This window comes from Aptenodytes patagonicus, chromosome Z (genome assembly GCF_965638725.1).
Source record: "Aptenodytes patagonicus chromosome Z, bAptPat1.pri.cur, whole genome shotgun sequence".
Classification (NCBI taxonomy): Eukaryota; Metazoa; Chordata; class Aves; order Sphenisciformes; family Spheniscidae; genus Aptenodytes; species Aptenodytes patagonicus.
In genome coordinates, this window is record NC_134982.1 from 4,814,954 (window position 1) to 4,841,272 (window position 26,319).

The 26,319-nt window shown below is 45.1% G+C and overlaps 1 protein-coding gene across 1 annotated transcript in view; it reads right to left on the reverse strand.

Moving 5' to 3' along the window:
* Positions 1-9,068: 9,068 nt before the first annotated feature.
* Positions 9,069-26,319, reverse strand: part of LOC143172631 (protein ARK2N) — a 50,464-nt gene continuing 33,213 nt past the window's right edge. The window contains exons 3-5 of the mRNA XM_076362271.1: positions 24,566-24,748; positions 19,657-19,783; positions 9,069-11,031 (exon numbers count right to left, since the gene is read on the reverse strand). Of these exons, the coding sequence (XP_076218386.1) occupies positions 10,842-11,031; positions 19,657-19,783; positions 24,566-24,748 (500 nt within the window). The 3' untranslated portion in view covers positions 9,069-10,841. The remainder of the gene's footprint in view (positions 11,032-19,656; positions 19,784-24,565; positions 24,749-26,319) is intronic.

The following is a 26,319-nucleotide window of genomic DNA, read 5'->3' on the forward strand; positions in this document are numbered from 1 at the left end:
GTAATTTCGATGCGGTACAGGATTTTTCACCTTCTCTGCAAAAACCGAGCTGGGTGAAATCCTTTGGGAAGTCGGGACGGTATCAACCGGCTCAAAAACTGATGAGCCAGCATCCCTCAAACTTGAGGGTTTTTTGGCCGACCTCTGGCAGGACATCGGAAAAACCCCGGTGAAGGACTTTTTCTGGCAGTTTGGAAGCCACGGTTTGCTCAGGACGGACATCTCACGCCCCCCGAGGCCATCTTATGGCAGGATGGGGAACAATGGGATTGACGGCATGAAAAGACCCGGTGCCTCGCTCCTGGTAGGGATGAAGTATAATTGACGGCGTGATCTCTTTGCTAGATGGTGGTCTGAGCCTTTGATTATTTTCTGATCTTCAGCTACATTTTGGGTAACGATTTCCTTGGGAGCACGTCTTGACGTCAGTGGCGATACAACCACGGCGTGGCCATGGCTGGACCTTTGATGGTGCTTCTAGGGCAAGGGTGGTGGGAAGGGTGGTGGGTCTTACAAACCCCGTTAAGAAGAACAGGTCTGGGGTTTTGAGGGTCTCAAGTCTTAGATGGGGGGAGGCAAAAAGCCGCTTGGGAGACCAGCGCTGAAGAAAAGAACCTACAGGGAAAAGGGAAGGTGGAAAAATTAAAGGCAAAATGAAGAATGGGTAGAGAAAGGGTGAAAAGGGAGGAGAAATCTCTCCAGCAAACACCATAGCATCGTACCATGCCCAGGAGCGACAGCAACCCAAACCCAGGTGGGGAGCCAGAAAGTGGGGGGCTCCTGGTTCGTGAAAGGGCTTTATGTGAGATTTATTTACGCTGAAGTTTAATCTATGCTTATTCGGCTCCTTTAGTTTCTGCCTCCCTGTAATTTTCTCTATTCTGCCTTTTACCGCCTTCCTTTTTTTAATTTCCTCCAAAAAAAAGAGAGGCGAGGTAGACAAAATCATAATGCATTCGCTCAAAATTAAAATGAAATATTTCAGCATTTCAATTTTCCAGTTTTACGGGGAGAAAATAAGAAAACGGGTAAAAACCTCACATCCAAAGAGCAACCATTCGGGAGATGAGACCGAAAACACCGTGCCCCTATTTTGCCAGAGCAGATTTCAAATACGCAGCCCAGGATTTTCTCTGGAGGAAAGCAGGAGGCAGTTTTTCCTCCTCCCCCGAGAGCGGGGATTTTCGGGAGCTCGCAGCTGCTCAGAGGGACGCAGTGCCCACCCAGTGCCCTCCTGAGCTCGTTTAAGAGGGATCGCAATTTACTGCGGCAAAGGGGGACAGGAGGTTGCGATGCCCCCATTTACGTGTAACCATTTTGCTAAAACTGAACTATTTTGCTTCGAGGAGTTCCATTCTCCGTTTGTGCGGGTACAGCAGCCTCCAAAGTACTGTCATTTTTCTGACACGTGACAGTTGTTGCAAAATGGGAGCTGGCGACGTTTCGCTGCAGCGAGTTCGGAGCGGGATATTGGGGCTGATTAGATTCTTCCTTCAAATTACACTTTTAACCGCACATCCTCGACATCGACCCTGTGCCTCCCTACGGAGCGGGCAGGGATGGGGCTTTAGGATATTTCGCATCACCCTTTTTCAAGAAGAATGGCCCCAAACTCATCCTTTCTCCTCCGTCCTGCCCGTATTTTTGGAGAGCAGAGGATTTGGTGCGTTTGCCTCGGTAGTGCCCCGGTGCTGTCCCCATCCCAGCGTCCCGCCAGCGCCCTGTGGCAGCGGCTTTGGGATGCAACCGCAGGCGGTGTGAGAGCCGGGGCAAAAGCAAAGCCCTCTCCTGGCAACACGCTCGGCAGCAGCCTTGCTGCAAAGCCCCGCGGTTTCTGCCGCTAATCAAGGACTTTGCAATATTTTAGCTGTGAAATCCGCTCCTTGCTCTCAAGGTGGCTTTGCACTAACCAAAAATAAGGCAAGGTCGATGACCCCTGTCCGCATTCCTAGATCCCAGGCTGGAAACCCGGGGAAACGACCCTCCATCGGACCCATCGGCGATTAATGGCCTCGAAATCACAGCTGGGTGATTTAATTGCGGCGTTACATCCGGATGATTCGGTTTCTTTTGCGCTTCCTGGGGCTCGTTTCCTCCCTACGGGATGGATGCTGGCTGCACGGGCAGGATCCAGCCAAGGCAATTGAGTCCAGCATGGTTAGGAAACCCCCAAAATTTGGTCTTTTCACATCCACAAGCCTTTTTGGCTGTTTCGGGGGGCCCTTTCCCCCGTTCTGGGGGATGCAGTGGAGGGTGCGATGGCAGCCCGCAGCCCGTATCCTCCGGCTTTGGTGCCATCTAGTGCCTTCCCACAGGCTGCTTCCAGCCCGGGCTTTCAGAGCTAAAACGTCGGTGGCCAAATTGCATTAAAAATAATGACTATTTCTTGCCAAATTATTTCCTTTGCAGACTGGGTGCTGCTGAGACCCCTCTCCTCCACCCACACGCCCCCACCCCAGCCTTCCCGTGGGGCTGGGAGCCAGTCGGGCTGAGCCTGGAGCACCAGGAATTAAGGGGATTCCTCCCTGGGGCACGGGGAAGGGGGGAAAGTGTGTGTAAAGCTTATTTTGAAGCATTTTGGAGAGCTTTTCTGAGCATTTTAGAGTTTTGCTATTCCCTTGTGCAAGCCGGGAGCGCTGGTCCAGGGCAAGACCTCACATTGGCCATCGAAGGATGGGGGAGCTCAGCATCACCCCTCCGAAAACTTGGCCGTAGCATGCGGTGCTGCTGCTTACCGGGGTATAAAGCATTATAAGAACACTTTTTTGGCTGGCAGGGAGCTCAGACCCTCCCAGAAAGCATGCTCCCTGCCTCGTGCCGTGCCCAGGTGGGTCTGCTTTAAAAATTGCCCTAATTCTTTCTCCTGACAAGCAGCTGGAGGAAGGAAAGGTTGTGCAAGGAGCCAGTGGTTCCGCAGCTCCAAGCGGGATGGGGTATTTAATGGCCTGAGACTATGTTTTAGCAGCACCCCAGCCACAGAAAAGGTCCTCGGATGCTCTCGGGAGGTGTGGAGGACGGTCAGGTGTGCACCAGGGCCTTATCCTCCTTTTGTAATGGAGGAGATGAACTAAACAGCATTTTCAACTGGCCAAGTCTTGTCCGAGGCACGCTGTGAGCTGCCTTTTGAAGTTATCCCTCTTGTCATTAGGATTTACTCACCGTGTTTTGTCTTCTGCTCTGGGTGTCTTCAACCTGCACCCTGCTCTTCACCTTCCCACCGTTGTTTCCTAATGGCTTGAGTCTGCCCTGGGTAACCCCAAAGGTGACCTGCACCCATCTCGCCACCTCTGTCGGGGACAGTGGTCTTCAAACCTAGGGGGGACCCACCCTGACTGATGAAAATAAGATGGAAAAAATAAACCCAACTGAATGAAGAGCAATATCGAGACCAGTTTTGCATCTCCTGCGGCAGCGGAGGGGCAGCACGCTGCTCTCGGCTCCCTTAATCACATCCTGGGCATCGTGTGTCAGGGCCTGAGGCGGTGGCATGGGCTTGGTTGCACAGGAGGAGTCCAGGGGCTGTATTGGGGCTGTCTGATGCTTGTCATCAAGGATACGTCTACAACACACCCATGGCAAATGAGTGCATCAGCACAGGTAAACACACGGTCTTCAATTATTCAAGGGAAGGCATCTGCTTACTCGCTCCAGCCTAAGTAATGCATGATCATCTGAGCAGCTTCGCACTTCCTCTGAAGCCGACAGCCACCAAAAAGCCACAAGATTGTGTTAGGCGTTAAGGGATGGGTTGAGCGTCTGGTTATTTAGTACGACCTGGGGTTGTTGGAGCAAACCTCCACCCAGCCGCGAGCACACGGGGAAGGTCATACCGTACAGACGCTGCTTCTGCTACGTGCTCCTGGCTCCCGCGTCTGGCTTTTCCTGGGCCAGGCGTGGTTTGTGGACACGTAGCGACTCCCAGTGATTGGATTTTTCATCCTTTCAGGGACTTTTTTTAATGAGGGGTATTTGGGAGGGTGGTTGGGCAAAGCACAGAAATGTGGGTGTTTCCTCAAGCTGGTGCTCCCGTGTCTGATCACCCACCAGGATTTTGTCTGGATAATCTCCATTGCTCACCTGTCTGGAGCTGAAAACGGCTCTGAAGAGCTCTGCTCCTTCCACAGACCGAGGGTGAGCTCCTGTCACCGCCTGTCCAGCCTAATATTCAGCGTGGGATTGGAAACGTGACACTAACAGTCCAAGAAAAGACCCAGCACGTGTAAAGAACCATCAGAAATGAAAATGATTTGACAAAACACCCAAACCTGCAGTTTTTCCTCCTTGGGATGCATCTCACAGACAGGCAGGGCCCGTCTCCCACCTTCGCTGAGGAAGGGAGAGACCGTCCCCACCAGGGATGTGTTTACAAGCCGAGGTTTTGGCTGCCTCTCTCCACCATGCTGGAGATGACCCTTCTGCCCAGGGGTTGGGGATCTCCTCCAGAAGCAAGAGGCAAAGGTGGAGGAGCAGTTAAGGAGTCAGCCACCAGCTGCCCTCGACGACGTCGCACTCCCATGGGTCCCACCCTCGTTGGTACCCCACATTGTGAGGATGCCTCCATCCTTCCCCGCTCCCATGCAACAAGATGGGAAGCTGAGCAAGTGCAGGCCCTCAACCTTCAAGAGCCAATCCCGAATGCTCAGAAGAACCACCGCTTTGGCCCAAATCTATTCATTAACCCACATCACCGCTTTATTTAAGTGGAAAACGGGTTTCTTAGGGTGCCCTTCCCTCTTGCTGCTCTGAGCAATACGGAGATGAGGAGTGGGGATCCTCCTCTCAGGGACGTGCTGCTGACCAAGAGAAGGAGGAAAGCCCGGCCAAGGTGGTTTCCAGCCCGCCACCGCATCGCAGAGAGCTTTGCTGTGGCTCTTCGCGCAGACGGCGGATCCCATTAGAGCTGTAAAACATTGGCAGAAGGGAGGTGTTAGCGAGATGTCAGAAAACAGATCCGTGGCGCTCGGCCGGTGATTTGTAACTGGCAGAGCTCCTGCGAGGGGTTTTTTTATTTGGCAGTTTTGTCACACGCGGTCCAGGGAGAGTGTGAATAAATGGACTCAAATGGGAAGTGTAATCATGTGGAAAAGCAACACAATTACCCTTTCATGAATCTCTGTCATATCCCGTGCCAGGTAAGATGAGCTTTGAGTGAGAACACATAACAAGTGATCCTAATTTCTCATTAGGATCTTAAAATCATCACTCCAGCCCAACCACCTCTGACTCAAAAGCTCCTCTTTGGGTTTACAGGACCACTGCCGGCTCGTAGCACCACGGAAAAACATCTCCTACCTATCTACAACGCCAAAGGCGGGATTTGAACGCGCCCTGCTTCGAAACAGCAGCTTCCCCTGGAGGCCCATGCTGCCAAGTGCTGGGGCATCCAGAGGGCTATAGCTGGAACGATGGGGGGAAATCAAGAGTATTTTAGGATGCAGATAATTAAATCGGTTGGACTCGATCTTAAAGGTCTTTGCCAACCTAAATGATTCTATGATCTGCCGGTGGTAACATTAGAAAAGATGCATTTTCCAAGGAAGCAATGGAAAGTCGCTATTTTTATGAGTGACACTGTCACAGAGAGTTGGAGATTTCTACTAAAAAACTGCTGATCACACAGGGTTGTGCAGCAGCACTGCCAGTACTGGAAGACGTGGATGAGGTCGGATGAGCTGGAGCGACGGACGTGGCATTGGAGTTCAGTCATGTCAAGTTTAAGGTGGACGCACAAGCACCTGGCAGAAAGGAAACGGGAAGATTTGGGTGTCCTTGATCATGGGCCAGCCAAAAGCTATCAATGCTATGAAGCCATGGGCAAAGCAAATGCGATCCTCAGCTGTGTGAGACAGCTTTTTGTCAGAGCCACGCATAGGAAACCCCCTGGAAAAGGCACCGGCCGGACTCCAGCAGTTCTGCATTCAATTTGCATCACCTACAGTAATGAACAATGAATTTGACGGGGGACTCTTGTTTCTTTTTCCAGCTCCAATGTGGTTGCTCTGGATTCACCCAAAGCTGCCTACGCAGCTAATACATTTAGAAAATTATCTGAAATTAAACTCTCAGACAGTTTTCCCCTGTCCACTCCAGCTTTGCCCTGAGATTTACGGTCTGAAGGATCCCTCCTTCCCAGTAGCTGGCACTTAATTCTAATTTTAAACTGAATTACAAATCCAGATGACTAACCAGCTCCAAGAGAAAACTTCCAAGGGGCATTTATGAATCAGTAGTCGTAAGGACTCTCAGGACTGCATTTATACTTTCATAAACTCCCTGGTATCGAGATATAGACCTGGGGGGGTTGGACTCCTCAGCTGCTGTTTAGTTTCAATAAAAGGAGGGCGTTCATCTTATTTGCACCAAAGACAAAAGTAAATGCAGGGTTTGTCTGTCGCAAGTTTGCATTTTGCAGGTGTGCTGCTCCTTTCCTTTGCAGACAGAAGGGAAACTGCATCCCCGTGATGCTCTGGAGAGAAAGCCACAGCAGCTGACATTCACTTACAACGGCCCTAAAAAGGAGAGGGGGAAGAACAAGTAGTGTTTCAGCAAATGGAGGTGATGGACTCGGCAAAGGACACCATTTACAGGTTCTCCAGGGAACCGGGGAACTAATCCACTTAGTAAAACACTTTCAGTCCCCATTTTAAGGCAAACTAGGTTTTCAGCCAAAAAATTAATCTGCATTGCAACGATTTCACTGGGAAAAGCAATACAAAATCTAACCTGTTTGGGTAGCTTTTGTCAGTTCTCTTATTGCCCCAGAAAAGACAGTTCCCACAAAGCAAAGCGGCCCGAGCCACGAGGGATGTGCTGAGTGCCGCAGGAGAAATTTTAAGCTTTCCATTCAGTGTATCCTGAAGTCCAAAGGCTCCGGGTATCTCTTGGTGATGGAGAAAAAAGATTCAGGAGATACGTCAGCTCTCATCTTTCCACATCTGCACCAGACTCCACAGCGCTGGTCTCCCTCAGCTGGTGATACATACGAAATAAAATCCGAGTCTGGCGTCCACCTCCACAACCACCACCAGGCCCAGAATTTGTATTTTCGAGCTTCGCACAAGCCAAGAACTCAGTGGGGCTGAAAAGCCAACTCACCTCGCTCGTAATCAACCTTGACATTTAAAACACATGGATAAACAGCTCTCCTCATTTTATCACGAGAAGGCTCTCGGTGGTGCAAAACATCGGAACTAAAGCAAACTCCCCTATTTAGCTGGAAATGTAATGGATTTTATTATTATTATTATTCCTATTTCCATATTGGCTATGAGAAGACGGGCAGGCAGCGGGACCCTAAGTTTAGCACAGCGCAGTTACACTTACCATCCTTCTCTTTACTTGCGGCTGTAAATTCCCCAGTACAATTTAGCGGTTCTCCAAACACTGTTCAGCCCGGCACCACCTCTCATGGTCTGCGAGGACCTGCCCGGAGCTTCACAGCTGGTCTAACACATCCGTTTCAAATGGCAGTAGATCTGAGCTTGTCGGCACTACCTGGCTGCGTGAGAAAATCCGAGTGTAACGTCGGTCTTTCAGTCAAAGGGTCTCGCTGACCAGCAGAAGACAGCTGTGAGGATGGGACAAGGGGATGCGGTCGGAAAAATACCGGTATGAAGGTTGCTCAGGCACCCGGAGGACTGCGGCGTGTGGGAAGATGGAGGCTGCGCAGAAACCGCATCCCTAGAAGGGATTCTGCGGAGCGTGATGGGCAGCGGCCGCTCGTTACTGCTACCTGGGCATCCCCTGGCATCCCCCCACCAGCGCAACAGCGAGAAGCGGCGGTCCTGTCCTGCTCTGGGAGAGAAAAGCAAGCTTCTGCGGTCAGGAAATCACGTTTACATTCTGGACGTTCAAAATGAAACGCAGGGAACAGTGCTGCATTTGGGCAGCTGTAACCCATTCCCGGAGCTTAAGGCTTTATTCTGGAGATGCGACAAACAGCAGCGTATTGAATGGAAGCGGGGGGGGGAAAAAATCCCAAACAAGCTGATATTGTTTAAATAATACACTCTATTTTATTTTGTCTTAAAATAGTTTAACCTTTATGCTACAGACTTGTTTCAAAAAACAGAAGGTCTCATCTTGCACCAAAAATATATATATTTATATATATATAACACTCTGTTTTATTATTATTATTTCTCCAAAGACCATTAAATACTAGATGGAAAATGAGAACTAAATAATGAGTGTCGAGAAGAATCAAATTTTTTAACTAGAGTCGCACGTTTTAAACATTTATATTCTAAGCAATGATTTGTCTTCACTACAGAAGATTCCAAGTTCACACTCCAGCAATTCAGGAACTGCTAAAACCACGAAGGGCTTGAGCCAATGCACACTGAAGTCGACGGAAAGCCCCGCACCAACTCCAGTGGGTTCTGGATCAGGCCCCCAGTGCATTGGTTCTTAAGCCAGACAACGGCTAGCATTTCTCTTTCCTGCTGAGAAGAGCAAAACCGTCCAGGCACCTTTTGCTCTCTTTAAAAAAAACAAAACAAAACAAAAACCAAAACAAAAACACTTCCTAGCTATCCAGTGATTGCGGTTTTCAGATCACTACCCTTTCAAATTTGTGAAGAATAAGAGAAAATGTAGTGTTTTAAATAAAAGAAAACCTGCATCAGACTACAATACATGAATTGTTTAAACAAACACAGTGCACAATTGGAGGAAGTTTGGTTAGGACGCAGTCGTTTTTATATATACATGGAAGTCACATCATATACAAACTGAAAAACAAGAGAGTTAGTTTGCATTTTTCATGGAAGGACTACAAATGGGTCCCTGCAGCTTTTTTCAAAACTGATCTTTAAAAGATTTTGTGAAACAGCAAAAAGCAGCCACACTAAATCACTGTTCCAAAGTTACCTTTACAGCATGTGTGCTAGCCCACTAAAACGACGGCTGAGTTGCGTGATTAAAATACGAGGAGAAAAGATCGACGGCCACTACTGATACGGTGCCCCAGTAGTACAGGGCTTATTCCCTACTGCAATGCGAATGGGCTCCATCCACGCGCCGCTCCCTCCCTCCCTCCCACCCCCAGAGAAAGAAATCGGTCACTAGAAGCACCACGTACATTTTTTCTGGCCATGCAAATACACTTATGTTCAATGTTTTAGAAAGCTTGAAATTGGATTATCAGTCCCTTACCTAGTTGTTCTTTAAAGTGCAGTCATAACCGTTCTGCTCATTAAAGAAAAAGCTGTTTGTTACTAACTATACCACCACTGCTGGGTTGGTTGTTTTTTTTTTTTCCTTTAAGTTACGTGACAACATAGGTAATTTTTTTTTTTTTTTTTTTTTGCCCACAGATAAAATTATTGGAAGCCAAATCAACTCAGAAACCAGCCAACACAAAAAGAAAACAGAACTTCCCGTGTCCTGACTACCCCCTGTTCAGCCTTAAATGGCAAAAAATCTGATGATAGAGCTGTACAAAATTCCCACTAGAAATATTTTGAATACAAAAGAACATTTTAATTGCACAATAGACATTTAAAGTGAATATCATCTTGTTAAAGTCTAATCTTTGGTTTTTGCCTTGAGAAAGGCTCAAAATGACAGATGAGGGGCAGGAATTTCCATATACACTACAGAAACTACAGCCTGCTAAAGTAAGTAGTTCCACTGATTTTGGTAAATATTCCGGTAGAACGTGTTTCCTGGATCACACCCTAAAAACAATTCCAAAACTAGGATAAGAGACGTGACCTAAAGCCAGGAAAATGGTGCAGATCTAGTTTAAAAACAAACAAACAAACAAACAGATCACAACCTTAAGCCCTGATCCTGCAACATCTTTTAGGACAGACTTTGAAGCACTTGAATGGCCCCACAAGTTTCAGCGAACTGCCCGAGCTGAACGCTACGCATCTGCTAAAGTGCTTTGCCAGACTGGGGCTTTGCAAGGTGGTTGGGGTTGGGGTTGTTTTTTTTTTTTTTGCCGTGGTCAATGAAGCAAATAAGCAACAGTAGAAATGAGGACTACGAGCAAAATGTTTCGTTTCTCTCCTTCTCCTACTCCAGGCAAGACTCGGATATAGGTAAAAAAGTTCAGCTATGTTTAAAAAGGAGAGGGATGCTGGGCCTTTTTATTACTTTTCTTTTTCTTGTGCTTTTGCACTAATCAGCTGCTAGTAAGTCACTACTATTTTAAACCGTAACAAGCTGTGGGAAATGATCAGTGAAACACAGTAGTCAAGTAGACAGAAGACTCAGCACTGAAAAGAGTGTAAACTATAAATTATATTGAAAATAAAAATCCTTTAATTAAAAGCTGTTCAGTGCATATGTTATGGGCCGTTTGTATTAAAGTCAGTCCCTCCTGCTGGTAACATAACCAAATCAGCTTGGGTACAAATACTCTTGGCCCAATTTTCGGAAGTGTTGAATACCCCCAGTTCCACTGAAATCAGTGAGGACACAGCATTTCTCAAAATCACTGATGCTCACACAGCAAAACACTAACTTCTTCTAACAAACTCAATATACTGATAAATTAAAAATGTTCTGAAGTTGGAGGTGGCAAAGGGTGGGAGGACATCAGTTTGCACACAGTTATTTCTTCAGATTAACACACGCACAAGTTAGTAACTGTAGATGCGTTTTAAATCTGGAGCTATTGGCTTTTAATTCTGGGAGGAATCCTCCTTTGAGAAGGCAAAAACATTTTAAACGATACTGAAATTATACTACATTCTGATGGAAATGAAAAACTTCATGAGTTTGAGTTTCGTAATGCCAGGAACAGGGCTTCTGAAGCTGAAGCTTTAACAATGAACTTCTGTGCCACAAAGGGGAGAAGGGGTTGGGGACACACACACAGTGACACCGCATTACAGTAGATATTTGCGCCTGGTATCCTCATCCAAAGTGAGGTCTACTACTTCTGGGGGCGAAGACCAATTCTGCTGGGGAGTCACAGCTGTCCATGATTGTGTTTGCTGAGTGTTAATGTACTGTGAGCCTGAGCCGTGCTTCCAGGAAGACACACTCTGAATCACACCTCCCCTGGGATGCACGCACCTGTAGCAAGGCAAGAAGCACAAAGGATTAAAGCTACTATTGAAGTCAGGCACAAGATTCTTAGCTGCAGTGTTTTTTATCACTTAGGCGTTATCTCGTTAACGTGTCCCTCTCCAAAACGTCCTCGTGGATTTTCCATTTGTAGAGTCCATGACATCTTGAACACCCGGTAAACAAAGCTGAGACTCAACTTAAATTTGAACTTGGGGGTGGCGGTGGGGATTAAATTATTTTTAAGAACTGAATTCTGCCAGCGGGTGTAAAGTGATATTCCTTACAAAAGATGTGCATGGATCCCGAGGAACTTGAAGAAGTCTGCCCCATCATGTGTAATAAAATGCATTATTCAGAAGCATAGTTTCCTGCTAGCAGTTTTACCCACTGGACTTTTAAAAAGAGAAAAAAAAATTAAGTGAGGCTTGATGAGACAAAGAGAAAAGCTATCTTTCTATATGAAATCAAAACCATGTTAAAATAAGGACATAATGATACTTTCATCACGGTAATTACAAGAGAGATCTTGTAATTACATTATTACAGCCATTACATTTGATTTTTCTTTGGTCTTCTTAGCTTAACTAAAAATTACAAACATGCTGGGAAATGCTCACTGATAACAGTACAGCCCCACTTCGGTAAAACATTTAAGCTTTCAGTGATTATAGTCAATGAGACTAAGTCATGTATTTAAAGATAAGCACGCACTCAAGTGCCTTGCTGAAGTGAGGTACGTATCTACTTATTTGCACAGTATTTTTACCTATTATATTCATAAAAGATATGTGACAATTTAAGTACAAGCTAATAATAATTATAAAAAAAAATGAAAGACAGACTGATTTTTTTACATGAGGAAGCGATGACAAGAATTTACTGGAGCCTTTAAGATGATCACTCCATTGCCAGCTGTAAATCTTAAAAAGTGCTAGTAAAACTTTATACCTAGTGCTCCAAAAATTGTTTTGCTCTTACAAGCACTGGTGGCGGCTGTAGCTGCTCCTGGCTGCATACTTAAGCAGGAGATGTTTGGCTGCTGGTGCAACCTTTTCCCGTTTCTATGTGAAGGCACGTGTACCGTATTTCAGCAATCCAGGTTTTCTGTACTGGTCAAATCATAGAATCATAGAACAGTTTGGGTTGGAAGGGACCTTTAAAGGCCATCTAGTCCAACCCCCCTGCCATTAGCAGAGGCATCCTCAACTAGATCAGGTTGCTCAGAGCCCCGTCTAACCTGACCTTGAAGACTTCCAGGGATGGGGCATCCACCCCCTCTCTGGGCAACCTGGGCCAGTGTTTCACCACTCAGCGTAAAACATTTCTTCTATCTAGTCTGAATCTACGCTCTTTTAGTTTAAAACCATTCCCCTTGTCCTATCGCTACAGGTCCTAGTAAAAAGTCTGTCTCTGTTTTTCTTATCAGCCCCCTTTAAGTACTGAAAGGCTGCAATAAGGTCTCCCCAGAGCCTTCTCTTCTCCAGGCTGGACAACTCCAACTCTCTCAGCCTGTCCTCATAGCAGAGGTGTTCCAGCCCCCTGATCATTTTTGTGGCCTCCTCTGGACCCGCTCCAACAGGTCCGTGTCTTTCTTATGCTGAGGGCTCCAGAGCTGGATGCAGTGCTCCAGGTGGGGTCTCACCAGAGCAGAGGGGCAGAATCCCCTCCCTCGACCTGCTGGCCACGCTGCTTTGGATGCAGCCCAGGATAGAATCGGCCTTCTGGGCTGCGAGCGCACGTGGCCGGCTCATGTCCAGCTTTTCACCCACCAGTACCCCCAAGTCCTTCTCGGCAGGGCTGCTCTCAATCCCTTCATCCCCCAGCCTGCATTGATACTGGAGGTTGCCCCGACCCAGGTGCAGGACCTTGCACTTGGCCTTGTCGAACCTCATGAGGTTCACATGGGCCCACTTCTCCAGCTTGTCCAGGTCCCTCTGGATGGCATCCCATCCCTCTGGCGTGTCGACCGCACCACTCAGCTTGGTGTCATCTGCAAAACTTGCTGAGGGTGCACTCGATCCCACTGTCTATGTCACTGATGAAGCTATTGAACAGTACTGGTCCCAGTACAGACCCCTGGAGGCACCACTCATCACCAGTCTCCATCTGGACATTGAGCCATTGACCACTACCCTCCGGATGTTACCATCCAACCAATTCCTCACCCACCGGACAGTCCACCCATCAAGTCCATACCTCTCCATTTTAGAGAGAAGGATGTTGTGGGGGACCGTGTCCAAGGCCTTACAGAAGTCCAGACAGACGACATCTGCAGCCCTTCCCGTGTCCACTGACGTAGTCACTCCATCATAGAAGGCCACTAGGTTGGTCAGGCAGGACTTGCCCTTGGTGAAGCCATGCTGGTTGTTCTCAAATCACCTCCCTGTCCTCCATGTGCCTTAGCATAGCTTCCAAGAGGATCTGTTCCATGACCTTCCCAAGCACAGAGGTGAGGCTAACAGGTCGGTAGTTCCCAGGGTCCTCCTTTCTACCCTTTTTAAAAATGGGTGCAAAATTTCCCTTTTTCCAGTCACCGGGGACTTCGCCTGACTGCCATGATTTTTCAGCTATCACGGAGAGTGGCTTGGCAACTACATCCGCCAATTCCCTCAGGACTCTAGGATGCATCTCATCAGGTCCATAGACTTATGTATATTCAAGTTCCTCAGGTGGTCATGAACCTGATCTTCTCTTACAGTGGAAGGGACTTTGTTCCCCCAGTCCCTGCCTTGCCATCCATCCACTCGAGAGGTGTGGGAAGGGAGGCTGCCAGTGAAGGCTGAGGCAAAAAAGTTGTTGAGTTGTTGCAACGGCCTCCTCCTCATCCGTTGTTACCAGTTTGCGAGTCTTGCTCATCGGGGGGTACACTTTCTTTTACCTTCCTTTTCTGGCTGACATACCTGTAGAAGCCCTTCTTATTATTGTTTGCAGCCAGTGCCAAGTTCAGCTTCATCCACGCCTTGGCCTTCCTGACCCCACCCCTACACAACCGGGCAGCGTCCCTGTACTCTTCCCAGGATGCCTGTCCCCGCTTCCACTGCCTGTGCGTTTCCTTCTTGCCCTTTAGTTTGGCCAGCAGGTCTCGACTCAGCCATGCCGGTCTCCTGCCTTCCTTTCCTGATTTCTTACACCTGGGGACTGAGAGCTCTTGAGCTCTATGGAAAGCGTCCTTAAAGATATGCGAGCTCTGTTCTGCCCCCTTGTCCCTGAGGGCAGTTTCCCAGGGGGTCCTATTGACTAACTCCTTGAACAGCTGGAAGTTGGCTTTCCTAAAATTCAGGGTCCTGACTTTACTCTTTGCCTGACCCATATCCCTCAGGACTGCAAACTCCACCAGTCACTGCAGCCCAGGCTGCCTCCAATCTTGACATCACCGATTACCTCACTTGCATTGGTGACCAACAGGTCCAGTATCGCATCCCCTCTGGTAGGGCTGCCCATTACCTGGTTTATGAGGTTATCCTCAGTGCATTCCAGGAGTCTCCTGGATTGCCTACAGCTCACCGTGCTACTTTTCCAGCAGATATCAGGGTGGTTGAAGTCCCCAGCAGGATGAGAGCCTGAGAGCGCGATGCCTCCTGTAGCTGGAGTAAGAACTACCTGGAGTAAGAACTCTCTACAACTACCTGAAAGGAGGTTGTAGCGAGGTGGGGGTCGGTCTCTTCTCCCAAGTAACGAGCGATAGGACGGGAGGAAATAATGGCCTCAAGTTGCGCCAGGGGAGGTTTAGATTGGACATGAGGAAAAATTTCTTTACTGAAAGAGTGGTTAAACATTGGCACAGGCTGCCCAGGGAAGTGGTTGAGTCCCCATCCCTGGAGGTATTTAAAAGACGAGTAGATGAGGCGCTTAGGGACATGGTTTAGTGGGCATGGTGGTGTTGGGTTGACGGTTGGACTCGATGATCTTAGAGGTCTCTTCCAACCTTAATGATTCTATGATTCTAAGAAGGCTTCGTCAATAGGCTCCCCTTGATTGGGCGGCCTGTAGTAGACACCAATTCACAAGGTTCCCTTTGTTGCCTCACTCTCTAATTCTTACCCATAAGCTTTCAGCATGCCCGTGGCTATTCTTCAGAGACAGCTCTTCACACTCTATCCATTTCTTGATGTAGAGGGCACCCCCTCCGCCCCTCCTTCCTCGCCTGTCCCTTCTGAACAGCTTGCAGCCATTGATAGTCGCACTCCAGTCATGGGATTCGTCCCACCAAGTTTCAGTAATGGCAACTAGGTCATAGCTTTCTAGCAGCACGGTGGGTTCCAGCTCCTGTTTGTTGCCCATGCTGCGTGCACTGGTGTAGAGGCACTTCAGCTGGGCTGTTGGCAGTGTCATCTTCTTAGGGGAACAGCCCTTAATTCCTTTGAGGTATTTCACTGGTGTTTCCCTGTTGGCTCCTGTCACCTCAGAAGTCCCTGGCTCATCTCCGTAAGACTTCAAGTGCGCTCCAGTGTAGCCAGCACGTCAGAGCAACAGGCTGAAGACTCTCGCTAGCACCCCGTCCCTCTAACTTCGGCGTGTCATCCCACAGCTTGTCACAGGCAAGCCTGATATCATCCCCCTCCCCCTTCAAGTCTGTTTTAAAGCTCTGTCAGTGAGCCCCGCTAGCTCATGAGCAAAGACCCTCTTCCCCCTTTGAGAAAGGTGAATCCCATCTGATGCCAGCAGGCCTGGTGCCGTGTAGGCCATCCCATTATTGAAAAACCCAAAATTGCAGCGGTGACACCAGCCACGGAGCCATGTATTAATAGACTGGGTGCGTCTGTTTCTTCCAATGTCGCCGCCCGCAACTGGAAGGAGAGAGGAAAAAATAACCTGTGCTCCAGATTCCCTCACCAGCCGTCCCAAGGCCCTGAAGTCTCTTTTGATTGCCCTTGGACTACACGTTAGGGCTTCATCGCCGCCCACGTGGAAGAGCAGTAATGGGTAGTAGTCCAAGGGCCGTACCAGGCCAGGAAGTTTCCTAGTGACGTCCCTGACATTTACATTTTATTTGTTTTAATTTAAGGTAGTGCAATTTATTTTCTCCAGAACTATTTAGGTTATGCTCATCTCTCTTGGCTCTGGTTAGAGTTTCATGAAATAGAATGAAAAATCTCATTCTCCGAGCTCTAACTTCTCTGAATATAAATGTCTCATTTCCTTCTCAGATACGCTATTTAGTTTTGGATAGGATGTTCAGAATTACTTTTTTATTACTTCTTCAGTCTTAAAAATACACACTTAAAGTACGTATCTACAAAGAATTAGTAATAAGAGACTGGAACTCTAACAAATAGAGGGGATTTTTTTTTTCTTTTTTTAAAAAAAAAGCTTTCTTTTAAGAAGAAATATTGTTAAGCATAACTGACAAGAAAAGCTCGTAGCCAAAGCAAACTAAATACGATGTTCGGTCTCAGGGACTATGGTCCATCGTTCTGATACAGAACAGTCCTCAATGCTTAGGCAAAGCTAACACTAACTTTTCTCCCTGAAGATGACAAAAAGCAAGCTATAAATTATCTCATAGAAATGATACCTCACAAAAATAAAAGTGTTTATCCTCAAACAAGTCACACAAGCAGCCAATAGCAAAATGTTCAATCAAACATTAGCTTAGGGAACATGCTTTCCAATCTGTAGCTAAGGGGAAGATACCAAATAAAGGCAACCAAAAAAAAAAGAAAAAAAAAACAAACTGGAAAAAAAGAGGAAGACTGTTTTATACACATGCATGTTAAAAAAAAAATCTATTGGACAAAAATTAAACAAACTGAAAAACAAGGCTTGGTGTCCTAAGTAGATGCCAAGTAATATTCCAATGATGAAAAACACCACCAATTCACTAGCAATCTGAAAAACTACAAATGATGGACAAACTCTAGGGTGTCATGACTCACACCAGTCCAACGACAACATGGAATACGTGGCACGATAAAAAAAAAAAAACAGTGTGAGCAAAAGAACTGAATCCAAACACCATACTAACTAAGCATGCAAAAAATACTGATCAAAAACCTAAACCTTTTCCAAACGACAACCCTGTCAGAAGCCCATCAATACTTCATAACTGCAAGCCTAGACCTGCAAGAGAAATAAAATTCTAAATAGGATTCGAACAACTCAAATGTGCGAGTATTCAACGGAGCCAGTAAGAACTAGTCTTCAGGAGATGCCAGATAAACTGATTTTAAACAGCAACTCCGCATTTACTTAACATTTCCATTCTTGTACATGGTAATTATTATCGAGGCAAGCAGCACGGAAAGGTTTTCAACAGGGGACCTGTCGTGCTTTAACCCCAGCCAGCAACTGAGCACCACCCAGCCGCTTGCTCACCCTCCCCGCCCCCCTGGTGGGATGGGGGAGAGAATCGGAAGAGCAAAATAAGAAAACCTATGGGCTGAGGTAAGAACAGTTTAATAATTGAAATAATAATAAATAATTAATAATAATAATAATGATGATGATGTAATGGAAAGTAAAACAACGAGAGAGAGAAAAACAAAAAACGCGGGGGGGTGGAGCAGGGGAGTGGGGAAGTGATGCACCCGCTCATCACCCACTGACCGGCAGCCAGCCAGTCCCCGAGCAGCGATTGCTGCCCCCCGGCCAACTCCCCCCAGTTTCTGTACTGAGCATGACGTCCCATGGTATGGAATGTCCCTCTGGCCAGTTTGGGTCAGCTGTCCTGGCTGTGCCCCCTCCCAGCTTCTTGTGCACCTCCTGCCCACTGGCAGGGCAGTATGAGAAGCCGAAATACCCATGACTTTGCGTAAGCACTGCTCAGCAACAACTAAAACATTGGTGTGTTATCAACATTATCCTCATCCTAAATCCAAAACACAGCACTGTACCAGCTACTAGGAAGAAAATTAACCCTATCCCAGCCGAAACGGGGACAGGACCTCAAGCAGAAGTGTTGTGTGTATGTAGTGCTAGACGGATTTACACAAACTAGTAGTGGAGGACAAGTCCACACTGCTTATCATTAGGACAAAGTTCCTCTAAGCCCTGGGTCTGCTGGATAAACAGCCAGGAGAGCTACTTCCTAAGGAATTAGTATCTTCCAAAAGAGTTAGCCATGCAAGGACTTTCACTATTCTAAAAGTGAAGACTAAATCTCCCTTCCTTCAGCATCTTAAAATTTCCTTTTTTCACATCCAACAGCACTGGATTGTGCCCACACTATCTGTACAGTTTCCTGCCTGGGAAACTGGGTCCTGTACACCTTCCTTCTGCCCTCCCTCAAGAAAGATGCAGTGAAGGGACAACGAGGAACAGCTCTGTTCCTTGTCCCTCACACCCCTTTTCCACCTCCAAGCATCAAGCAGGCAGCAGACTAGTTTTAGAAAACCCTTGTCTGTATACTGTTTTAACTTGCTTTTATTCCACCAAATTAACCCTCCATACTATATGAAAATGCCAGTCATCTTCAACTGCTTCATAATACCTTAAGCCAAGGAAAGATCATAGACTAAAGACAGAATCATAGAATCATTGAGGTTGGAAGACCTCTAAGATCATCGAGTCCAACCGTTGACCCAACACCACCATGCCCACTAAACCATGTCCCTAAGTGCCTCATCTACTCGTCTTTTAAATACCTCCAGGGATGGGGACTCCACCACTTCCCTGGGCAGCCTGTTCCAATGTTTAACCACTCTTTCAGTAAAGACATTTTTCCTCATGTCCAATCTAAACCTCCCCTGGCGCAACTTGAGGCCATTTCCTCTTGTCCTATCGCTTGTTACTTGGGAGAAGAGACCGACCCCCACCTCGCTACAACCTCCTTTCAGGGAGTTGTAGAGAGCGATGAGGTCTCCCCTCAGCCTCCTTTTCTCCAGGCTAAACAACCCCAGTTCCCTCAGAAGACTTGTTCTCCAGACCCCTCACCAGCCTCGTTGCCCTTCTCTGGACACGCTCCAACACCTCAACGTCCTTCTTGTAGTGAGGGGCAACATCAAAAAATGCCTATCAAGAATAACAGCTGAAGCACAGCTGGACAGCTTTCTATCTGAGCTTGAGAGAAACCTTTGGCTTCCTTACCCTCATCTACTTTGGGGGTTTGAACTCTGTTGTATCTTGAAATAAAACTAAGATTCATAAGGATCCAATTTTTAATATAAAGGGGCTATCTTATGACATTAGCCATTGAAAAGTTTATAGTATTTATATTTATTTTATAGTATTTTTACTACTGATTAATTAAATAAACTGGAAGCTGATTAAATGCTTAAAGTAAGTGAACATTTTTGAAAGGGAACAAGAACCCACACAAATATTTTTGTTTATGTATTTGCATATTCACACTACACCCTTAAAATCTGAATTCCTGATGTACGTAAATTTGGTATCTCTATATTTGGTATTTTAATACTACATATGTTTAGCCTGTTAATGTTTGATATCGAATCACAAGCTTAATCTGAACACATATGAAGTTGATAATGTTCTAAAGAAAAACACACTCTGACATCACCGTGACCAGCAGAATAGAAAAAACAAGTGCAACGCTTGCTACCTTTTGGGCATCAGTCATGGATGGATAACTACGGAAGTAGAAGTCGTCAATTTTTTTCTTTATTTATTTTAGCAATACAGATATTCTGATAAAATGAAAGAAATATTAGAGCTAAAAAAAGGAATCAATACCTGGCATGTTCCTGAACTCCAACAATCTCTACTTCGCTATCAGAAGAGGCGATATTAATTTCTTCATTGATTTGGGCATTACCAGAAGAGGTTTTGTCACTTGCAAGGAAGCCTGGATCCAAATGACCTACAGATGGGGAAAATGCAAATACAGCCAATGTTTAACAGCTTACACAACTCCCAAATCAGCTGGAAAAGGAGTTTCCCAAGCTAAAAAAAAAAAAAAAAAGACTGAAACACTGAGATTGCAAAATCTTATTAGATCAAGTTATCCAACTTCCAGTTCATCACCTGGTACAGGATGACCACTGGACTTATCCAGTCTCAACAGCTCTAGCGATGGTGTTATCACACAAGTGTGAGCAAAGCCCAACTATTGCATCAAGAACACTTGACGTAATTAGGCTTTCCAGCTGTTATTTTACAACAGTGCTAAGAGTTAGACTGTGCCCAAACCTCTTTGAAATAAAGAAACAAGACAATCTATTGTCAATAAATCAAATTCAATGATACTGTGGCAAGCAAAGCCTATAGCCTGGACAGAAACATCACACACACCCCAAAGAGAATGAAAATGCCTTTTTTTTTTTTTTTTAAAACCAACCAACCAAGGGAAACAGGTCAATGAAAAAAACCCAACAAACCCATCAGTGTCCGGTCGTGCTGCTTCACGCTTCTGCTCGTAACATTATTACAAATACTTGAGAAAAAAAAAAAAATCTGTTTTTCATAAGTGCCATATACAGCAGTGTTGGTTTTTTATTACAGTTCCTCAATGCTATCCAGTTCATCAGTCTGTCAAACAACACGTCCTTTCTAAATACTCACGAGTATGGCAGGTTTTGTCTTTTCTGCCAAGTACTGCTAAGAAGGTTCTTCACCACAATTAGCGAAGCTGTGTTGTGACATATTAAATAATACTTGCATGGAAAAGACAAGCCAGCCAAAATTATTTGTTTTACAGAAAATAAACACATTTTTTAAATCAATTAAAAAATAGGATTTCAATAAAAAGAAATAACTTCTACTTTTTTTTTTTTTAATTCAAAAAACAAAAAAAGATTACTTCTACTGTCTCTCTTTAGCAGTAACCTGGGGGATGCTGGGCAGCCCTGAAGCAGATGAATGAGACTACCTCCTTCTTGGAAACCACTCACTCAGCTGTATTACACAGGGGAAGAATCATTTATCGAGCAGGAAATTTGAGATTAGATGAATATATTATGTATATCTAGTCTGACTGGACAGCCTCTTCAAAGATGAGAGGAGGAGGATGCAATAATGATGCACTGAATTTCAAAGGTGTGAGAATAGGCAGAACTGATTATACCCCCAGGTAGATCAAGAGGACACAGAGAGAAGAAATTAAACTTAAAACAAGTGCCAGGGAAACCTTCTAATGACTGCTTAAAGTATTTGAAAAAGATGCAAGCAAATAGAGGGGCACAGGCCATACTGCACGTTCAGTTTTTGGAAAGCAATGACCCTTGGTGCAACATCCGATCAGGGTTAGGAAGGGAAGGAAACCTGTGTGCTGCCATGTACCCGAAGGAGGAGTTTCCACCTCACAAGACGAAAAAGATTTCTCAGCTGAACTTAAAACGAATTAATAGCCCAGGCAGACTTTTCCTAACGTTACAGTTCAGCTGAACATTTCTTGGCAAATATCACGGATGGCCAGAAAGTCCCCAAATGGGTCACAGATATTTCACAGAATCATAGAATGGTTTGGGTTGAAGTTCCAGCCCCCCTGCCATGGGCAGGGACACCTTCCACTAGACCAGGTTGCTCAGAGCCCCGTCCAACCTGACCTGGAATGTTTCCAGGGATGGGGCATCCACCCCCTCTCTGGGCAACCTGGGCCAGTGCTTCACCACCCTCAGCGTAAAACATTTCTTCTATCTAGTCTGAATCTACGCTCTTTTAGTTTAAAACCGTTACCCCTTGTCCTATCGCTACAGGTCCTAGTAAAAAGTCTGTCTCTGTTTTTCTTATAAGCCCCCTTGAAGTATTGAAAGGCCGCAATAAGGTCTCCCCAGAGCCTTCTCTTCTCCAGGCTGAACAACCCCAACTCTCTCAGCCTGTCCTCATAGCAGAGGTGTTCCAGCCCCCTGATCATTTTCATGACCCTCTTCTGGACCCGCTCCAACAGGTCCGTGTCTTTCTTATGCTGAGGGCTCCAGAGCTGGACGCAGTGCTCCAGGGGGGTCTCACCAGAGCAGAGCAGAGGGGCAGAATCCCCTCCCTCCACCTGCTGGCCACACTGCTTTGGATGCAGCCCAGGATACGATTGGCCTTCTGGGCTGCGAGCGCACGTGGCCGGCTCATGTCCAGCTTTTCATCCACCAGCATCCCCAAGTCCTTCTCGGCAGGGCTGCTCTCCATCCCTTCATCCCCCAATTTGTATTTGTGCTTGGGATTTCTTTAATAGAAGCGGCTGGGCACACTGTGAAACATGAAATGGAAGTGCTCAGAGGCTTTGATTCATGTGCTGGCAATGCAAACTGTGAGCTTTAAATGATCACCGCCCCAGTGATTCGCATCGCCCCGCTCCTGAACGTCACTGCTGCTACAGCACAGGCAGCAGAACAGCAACACAATCCTTGGTCACTGGTTCACGCAAACTGGTATGGGTATCAACCTGCCTTAATACGTTGTATTAATGCATTAATGATGTACCACCACTCTGCACCCTTTGCTAGACAGGGTAACGCCTGGCAGAGAGGCAAAGCAGACCACCTCTTAAATAGCCCCCAAATGAATCCCCAGAGGTATAAATGAGAGCCCCAAAAGAGCTTTCATGCATAGTTTTAAGTTCAGAGAACAAAAAGGTAATTAGCAGTAGAGAAACCATCATTAGCAGAGTAAATATTGCAACAGTAGCCGAGTGTAAATCAGAATTATAGCATACAGATAGATTTACAGCCTCTGGCTATACAAATTTCATGCCTAATAACATGCCTACGTTGTTAATTTCTTTGCACAAACATTAGGATGATGCCCAAAGGAGATATTTTGTTTGCCCTACAACATCAGGACTTGCAAAACAGCCCAAGGTATTTGTCCATGCACAAAGATGTGATAGTGTGTCCTAATAAGATTTTTCACTTAGATAAAGCTTATGTTGTTATTTTCCCATGGGAACACATCATTTATTGTCTGTTAAACTAGATACTGGTTGAAGATTAAATTTGGGAACAAGATGTAAGATTTGAAAATTCTGCTATCCAAATGTGCAATCCCAGACATGGTAAGAAAAGGCCAGTACTGACAAACGTGCAGTCAGAGGCGTATGGAGGCTACAGGGCTCTGGGGCAAGGTGTATGCAGGAAGAAAAAGAGATTCATCCTTTCAGACGTCGAAATGGCCATAGCACCAGGAGCAAATTTGTCTGGACACGTTCCCATAGGGTCAAGGATGAAGAAGTTTCTTGAAGTTTTCTAGTTTTCTCTTTCCTGGCAACCTCTTCCTTGCAAGTCCCCTTGGATACAGGTGGAGGAAGGAAGACAAATTTCTACCTGCATCACAGCATTGTACTCGTAAGTGGAAAGTGGAAGAAAGCTTAGTAAGAAACATTACTTTTTATTTCCTTACACTCCTTTGAAGTACCAATCCATTAGTGCTATATAATAAAGTTAATTTCAGCTGTTCTAATCGTTTAATAAACCACTTTATAAAGGAGAGGGCTTGTTAGGGGTCAAATAGCTAACTATCAGTCAGCTGCTATCCTGCAAACAATACCAGTGAGCTTGGAAAACACCGGCTAGCTTCAAAAAGGCTGGAACAACATCCAGCCACAGAGCACAGGGAAAATAATGCAACAGAGATTCTCATATTCAAATAATGGACTTGTCCACTAGACAATAATGGAACACTTCTTTCAAAACCTGCCACATATTTCTACTTCTTTAAGCCTTATAGACATTGAAAAGTAGCTCAGAGCTACCAGGACACTTCCAGCGTAGGTGCCCTTTGGCAGGCTTACATTTGGAAGACACAGCATGAAACAAAAAAAACCCTGCTCTGCTCCACCACTGCAGGCAAGACTCTCTTATGCAGCTAAAAATCTTAACACGGGTATTAAAAAAAAAATGAGTGGACAGGAAGGCAATACGTTGGCATACAAGGCTACGGGATGAGGTCGATAGGAAATATTCCGTTAGCTCTCTGCATCCAAAACACAGTAGCATTTCACATTGTTGCTGAACTCTTTTGTTAGTGAAGAGTTGCAAGCACTTGGTGAAGCTGAACAATTTTTATGAGCTACGTGAACGTCTCTGAACTCTTCCACAGTATTCCCGCTCTTGCTTTCTTGAAAGAAATTTCTTTGCTGTCTCTTGATGCTAAGCCCACTTACCAGCGCCTTTTCACCCTTCATCTTTATCTGATGCTGGTCTGCCCAATTTTCTAAGGTATGTTAGAAATGCAGATGGAATATGGGAATAATTAATGCTTGTATTCTAAAGAAATGGAGAGACAAACAAAAAAAAAGACACACACAGACAACTACAATACTTAAAATGAGATTATAATTGGTTTACTAGGTGGTGGCATGGGTTGTCATAATCAACCATTCAGTAACAAGTTTAGCTCACTTTCATTTTAAAAAAACCACCACCAAAACCCCAGACCTAAGTTCCAAGAAGTAATTCGAGGGAAAAGAAGGAGAAAAAAATAATTAAGAAAATTAGTGTCAAAAATACATTGCAGGAATCTTTGTCCATTTTTATCAGTTGTATTTTAGAATAAATGTCAGACTTTTTTAATAAGCACCTGTATTGTTTTACTGCAAAATCCACACGGGGAGCTTTTAAAGCTGCATAAACTACAAAAATACTGAAAGCAAGAAAGGGAGAGACACCAACTGAGATGCTGGAACAAACGTCAGAGGAAGAGAGTTTAAACAAACCTGTATCAGCACTCAGTTCATCTAGCAGCCCTCTGGTTCTCCAGGTAGATCCCGAGTCTTGATTTCCTAAAGAATTGTTGTGCTCTTGAACTACTGCAGCCGCCAACAGATTGTCCACATTTACCACTTCTGGGTCTGAATTTGTGTCTGATATATCATAATGAGCTACAACTGGAGGTCCATCTGCAGAAAGAGAGAAAAGCAAAGCGTATTAGAAGTCAGCATACTGTGAAAGACACCTTTAAAAGTACAAATAATTTGTTGAAAGATTAATGCAATCTCCTACATGAAGCTCTTAAAGAACTATAAATTATATGAATTATTAAACTTCAGTTAATGAACATAGTCTGAGATTACAGAGACATTTTAACCTTTGCATACACAGAAAACACAAATGTAAGAAAAACATGTTTATCAATGTATCAGTTATTTGTGTATTATCTTTTACATTAACACATAAACATCTCCATATCTGACGACGTTACATTTACAATCTTAAAAGGATAAAACCTTCAGTCCAAAATAAAAAATAAGTTACAGGACATTAAATTTGGCAAGACAAGATATTTATCTAGAGAATTTTACAAAACTCAAGTGACAGTTTACATTACTTTAGGGTTGATTGAATAAAACTAACTTTTTGATATAACTGATCCAGTGACAATAAATTTAACATTAGGCAACTTTCCTTTCGTAACATTTACCTGTCAAGGACAGGGGAATTTTTCAAAATGGCAATGTTTTTTGGTGGTTTTTTTTTTTTAAGGTCAAGAATAACAAGAAACAAAACTGTAACGTGCAGTGATAAATATGCTTTTAATTCAATATGATTACCATATGCATTTTTGGCCACCAAAGTGAAGGGGGAAAGAGGGAGAGAAAATTGCTTATATGATTCTGAAACCTATTCTTGAGGAATAACAAAAAGCTGGTTTTGGTCTATTTTGTTAGGACGGACTATTTTCTTTGTGAGGAATGAAAATCACTTACAATTGGAAAGCATGCTAGAAACAGAAGAGGCTCGGAAAAAAGTCGTATTCAAGACAATGATTAATGTGGAAGCAAAGAGAGAACGGATAAATATCGTCATTCTGAAAGGATGCGCATTTTAACTCTGATGCCTCATCTCAGCTATAGCTTATCGACTCAGAGTGGATGAACGCGGTTGGAGTTCCCGCTCCCCAAACGGCAGAATCAAAACTTTCTTTGGGCTAAGACTTCATCCACAAAACCCCGAGTATGAAATAGAAAAACAGGCTGGGCCAAAGCTCCGCTGCTTTGCTACTGCAATGCTTTAACTCCAAGGAAGTTCTGGCAGTTGAGTGTCTGCAGGACTTTTTTGTTAAGGGTATGATACATAGAGGGTGTAGTTTGTGTGGGATAATATAAAATAATCATAAACCAATAACGTGTTTAGGAAGATAGGACCTTCAGAATTACAAAATGGCTACAGAAATCTTTAAAAGTCACAAAGAATAAAATGGAAAGACTTTTCAGGAAAGATTGGTTTCTTTTAGGAGCGTTAAGTGCCTGTCGAAGACAGAAAGAACACGATGAACTAAAAGTTTCAAATTTCGTTCTCTGAAAATCTGTTTCTACTGAGGTTTTTAGGGAGGGATTTTTTGGTTTTGTGGTGGTTTTTTTTTTTGTAACTTGGTCCCTGAAACGTAATTCAACCCACTATTTTAAGAAACGCCTATTTTGTGATTAGCAACACACTTCGTTAAAGAGCGACCATATTGCTTAAGTCGTAC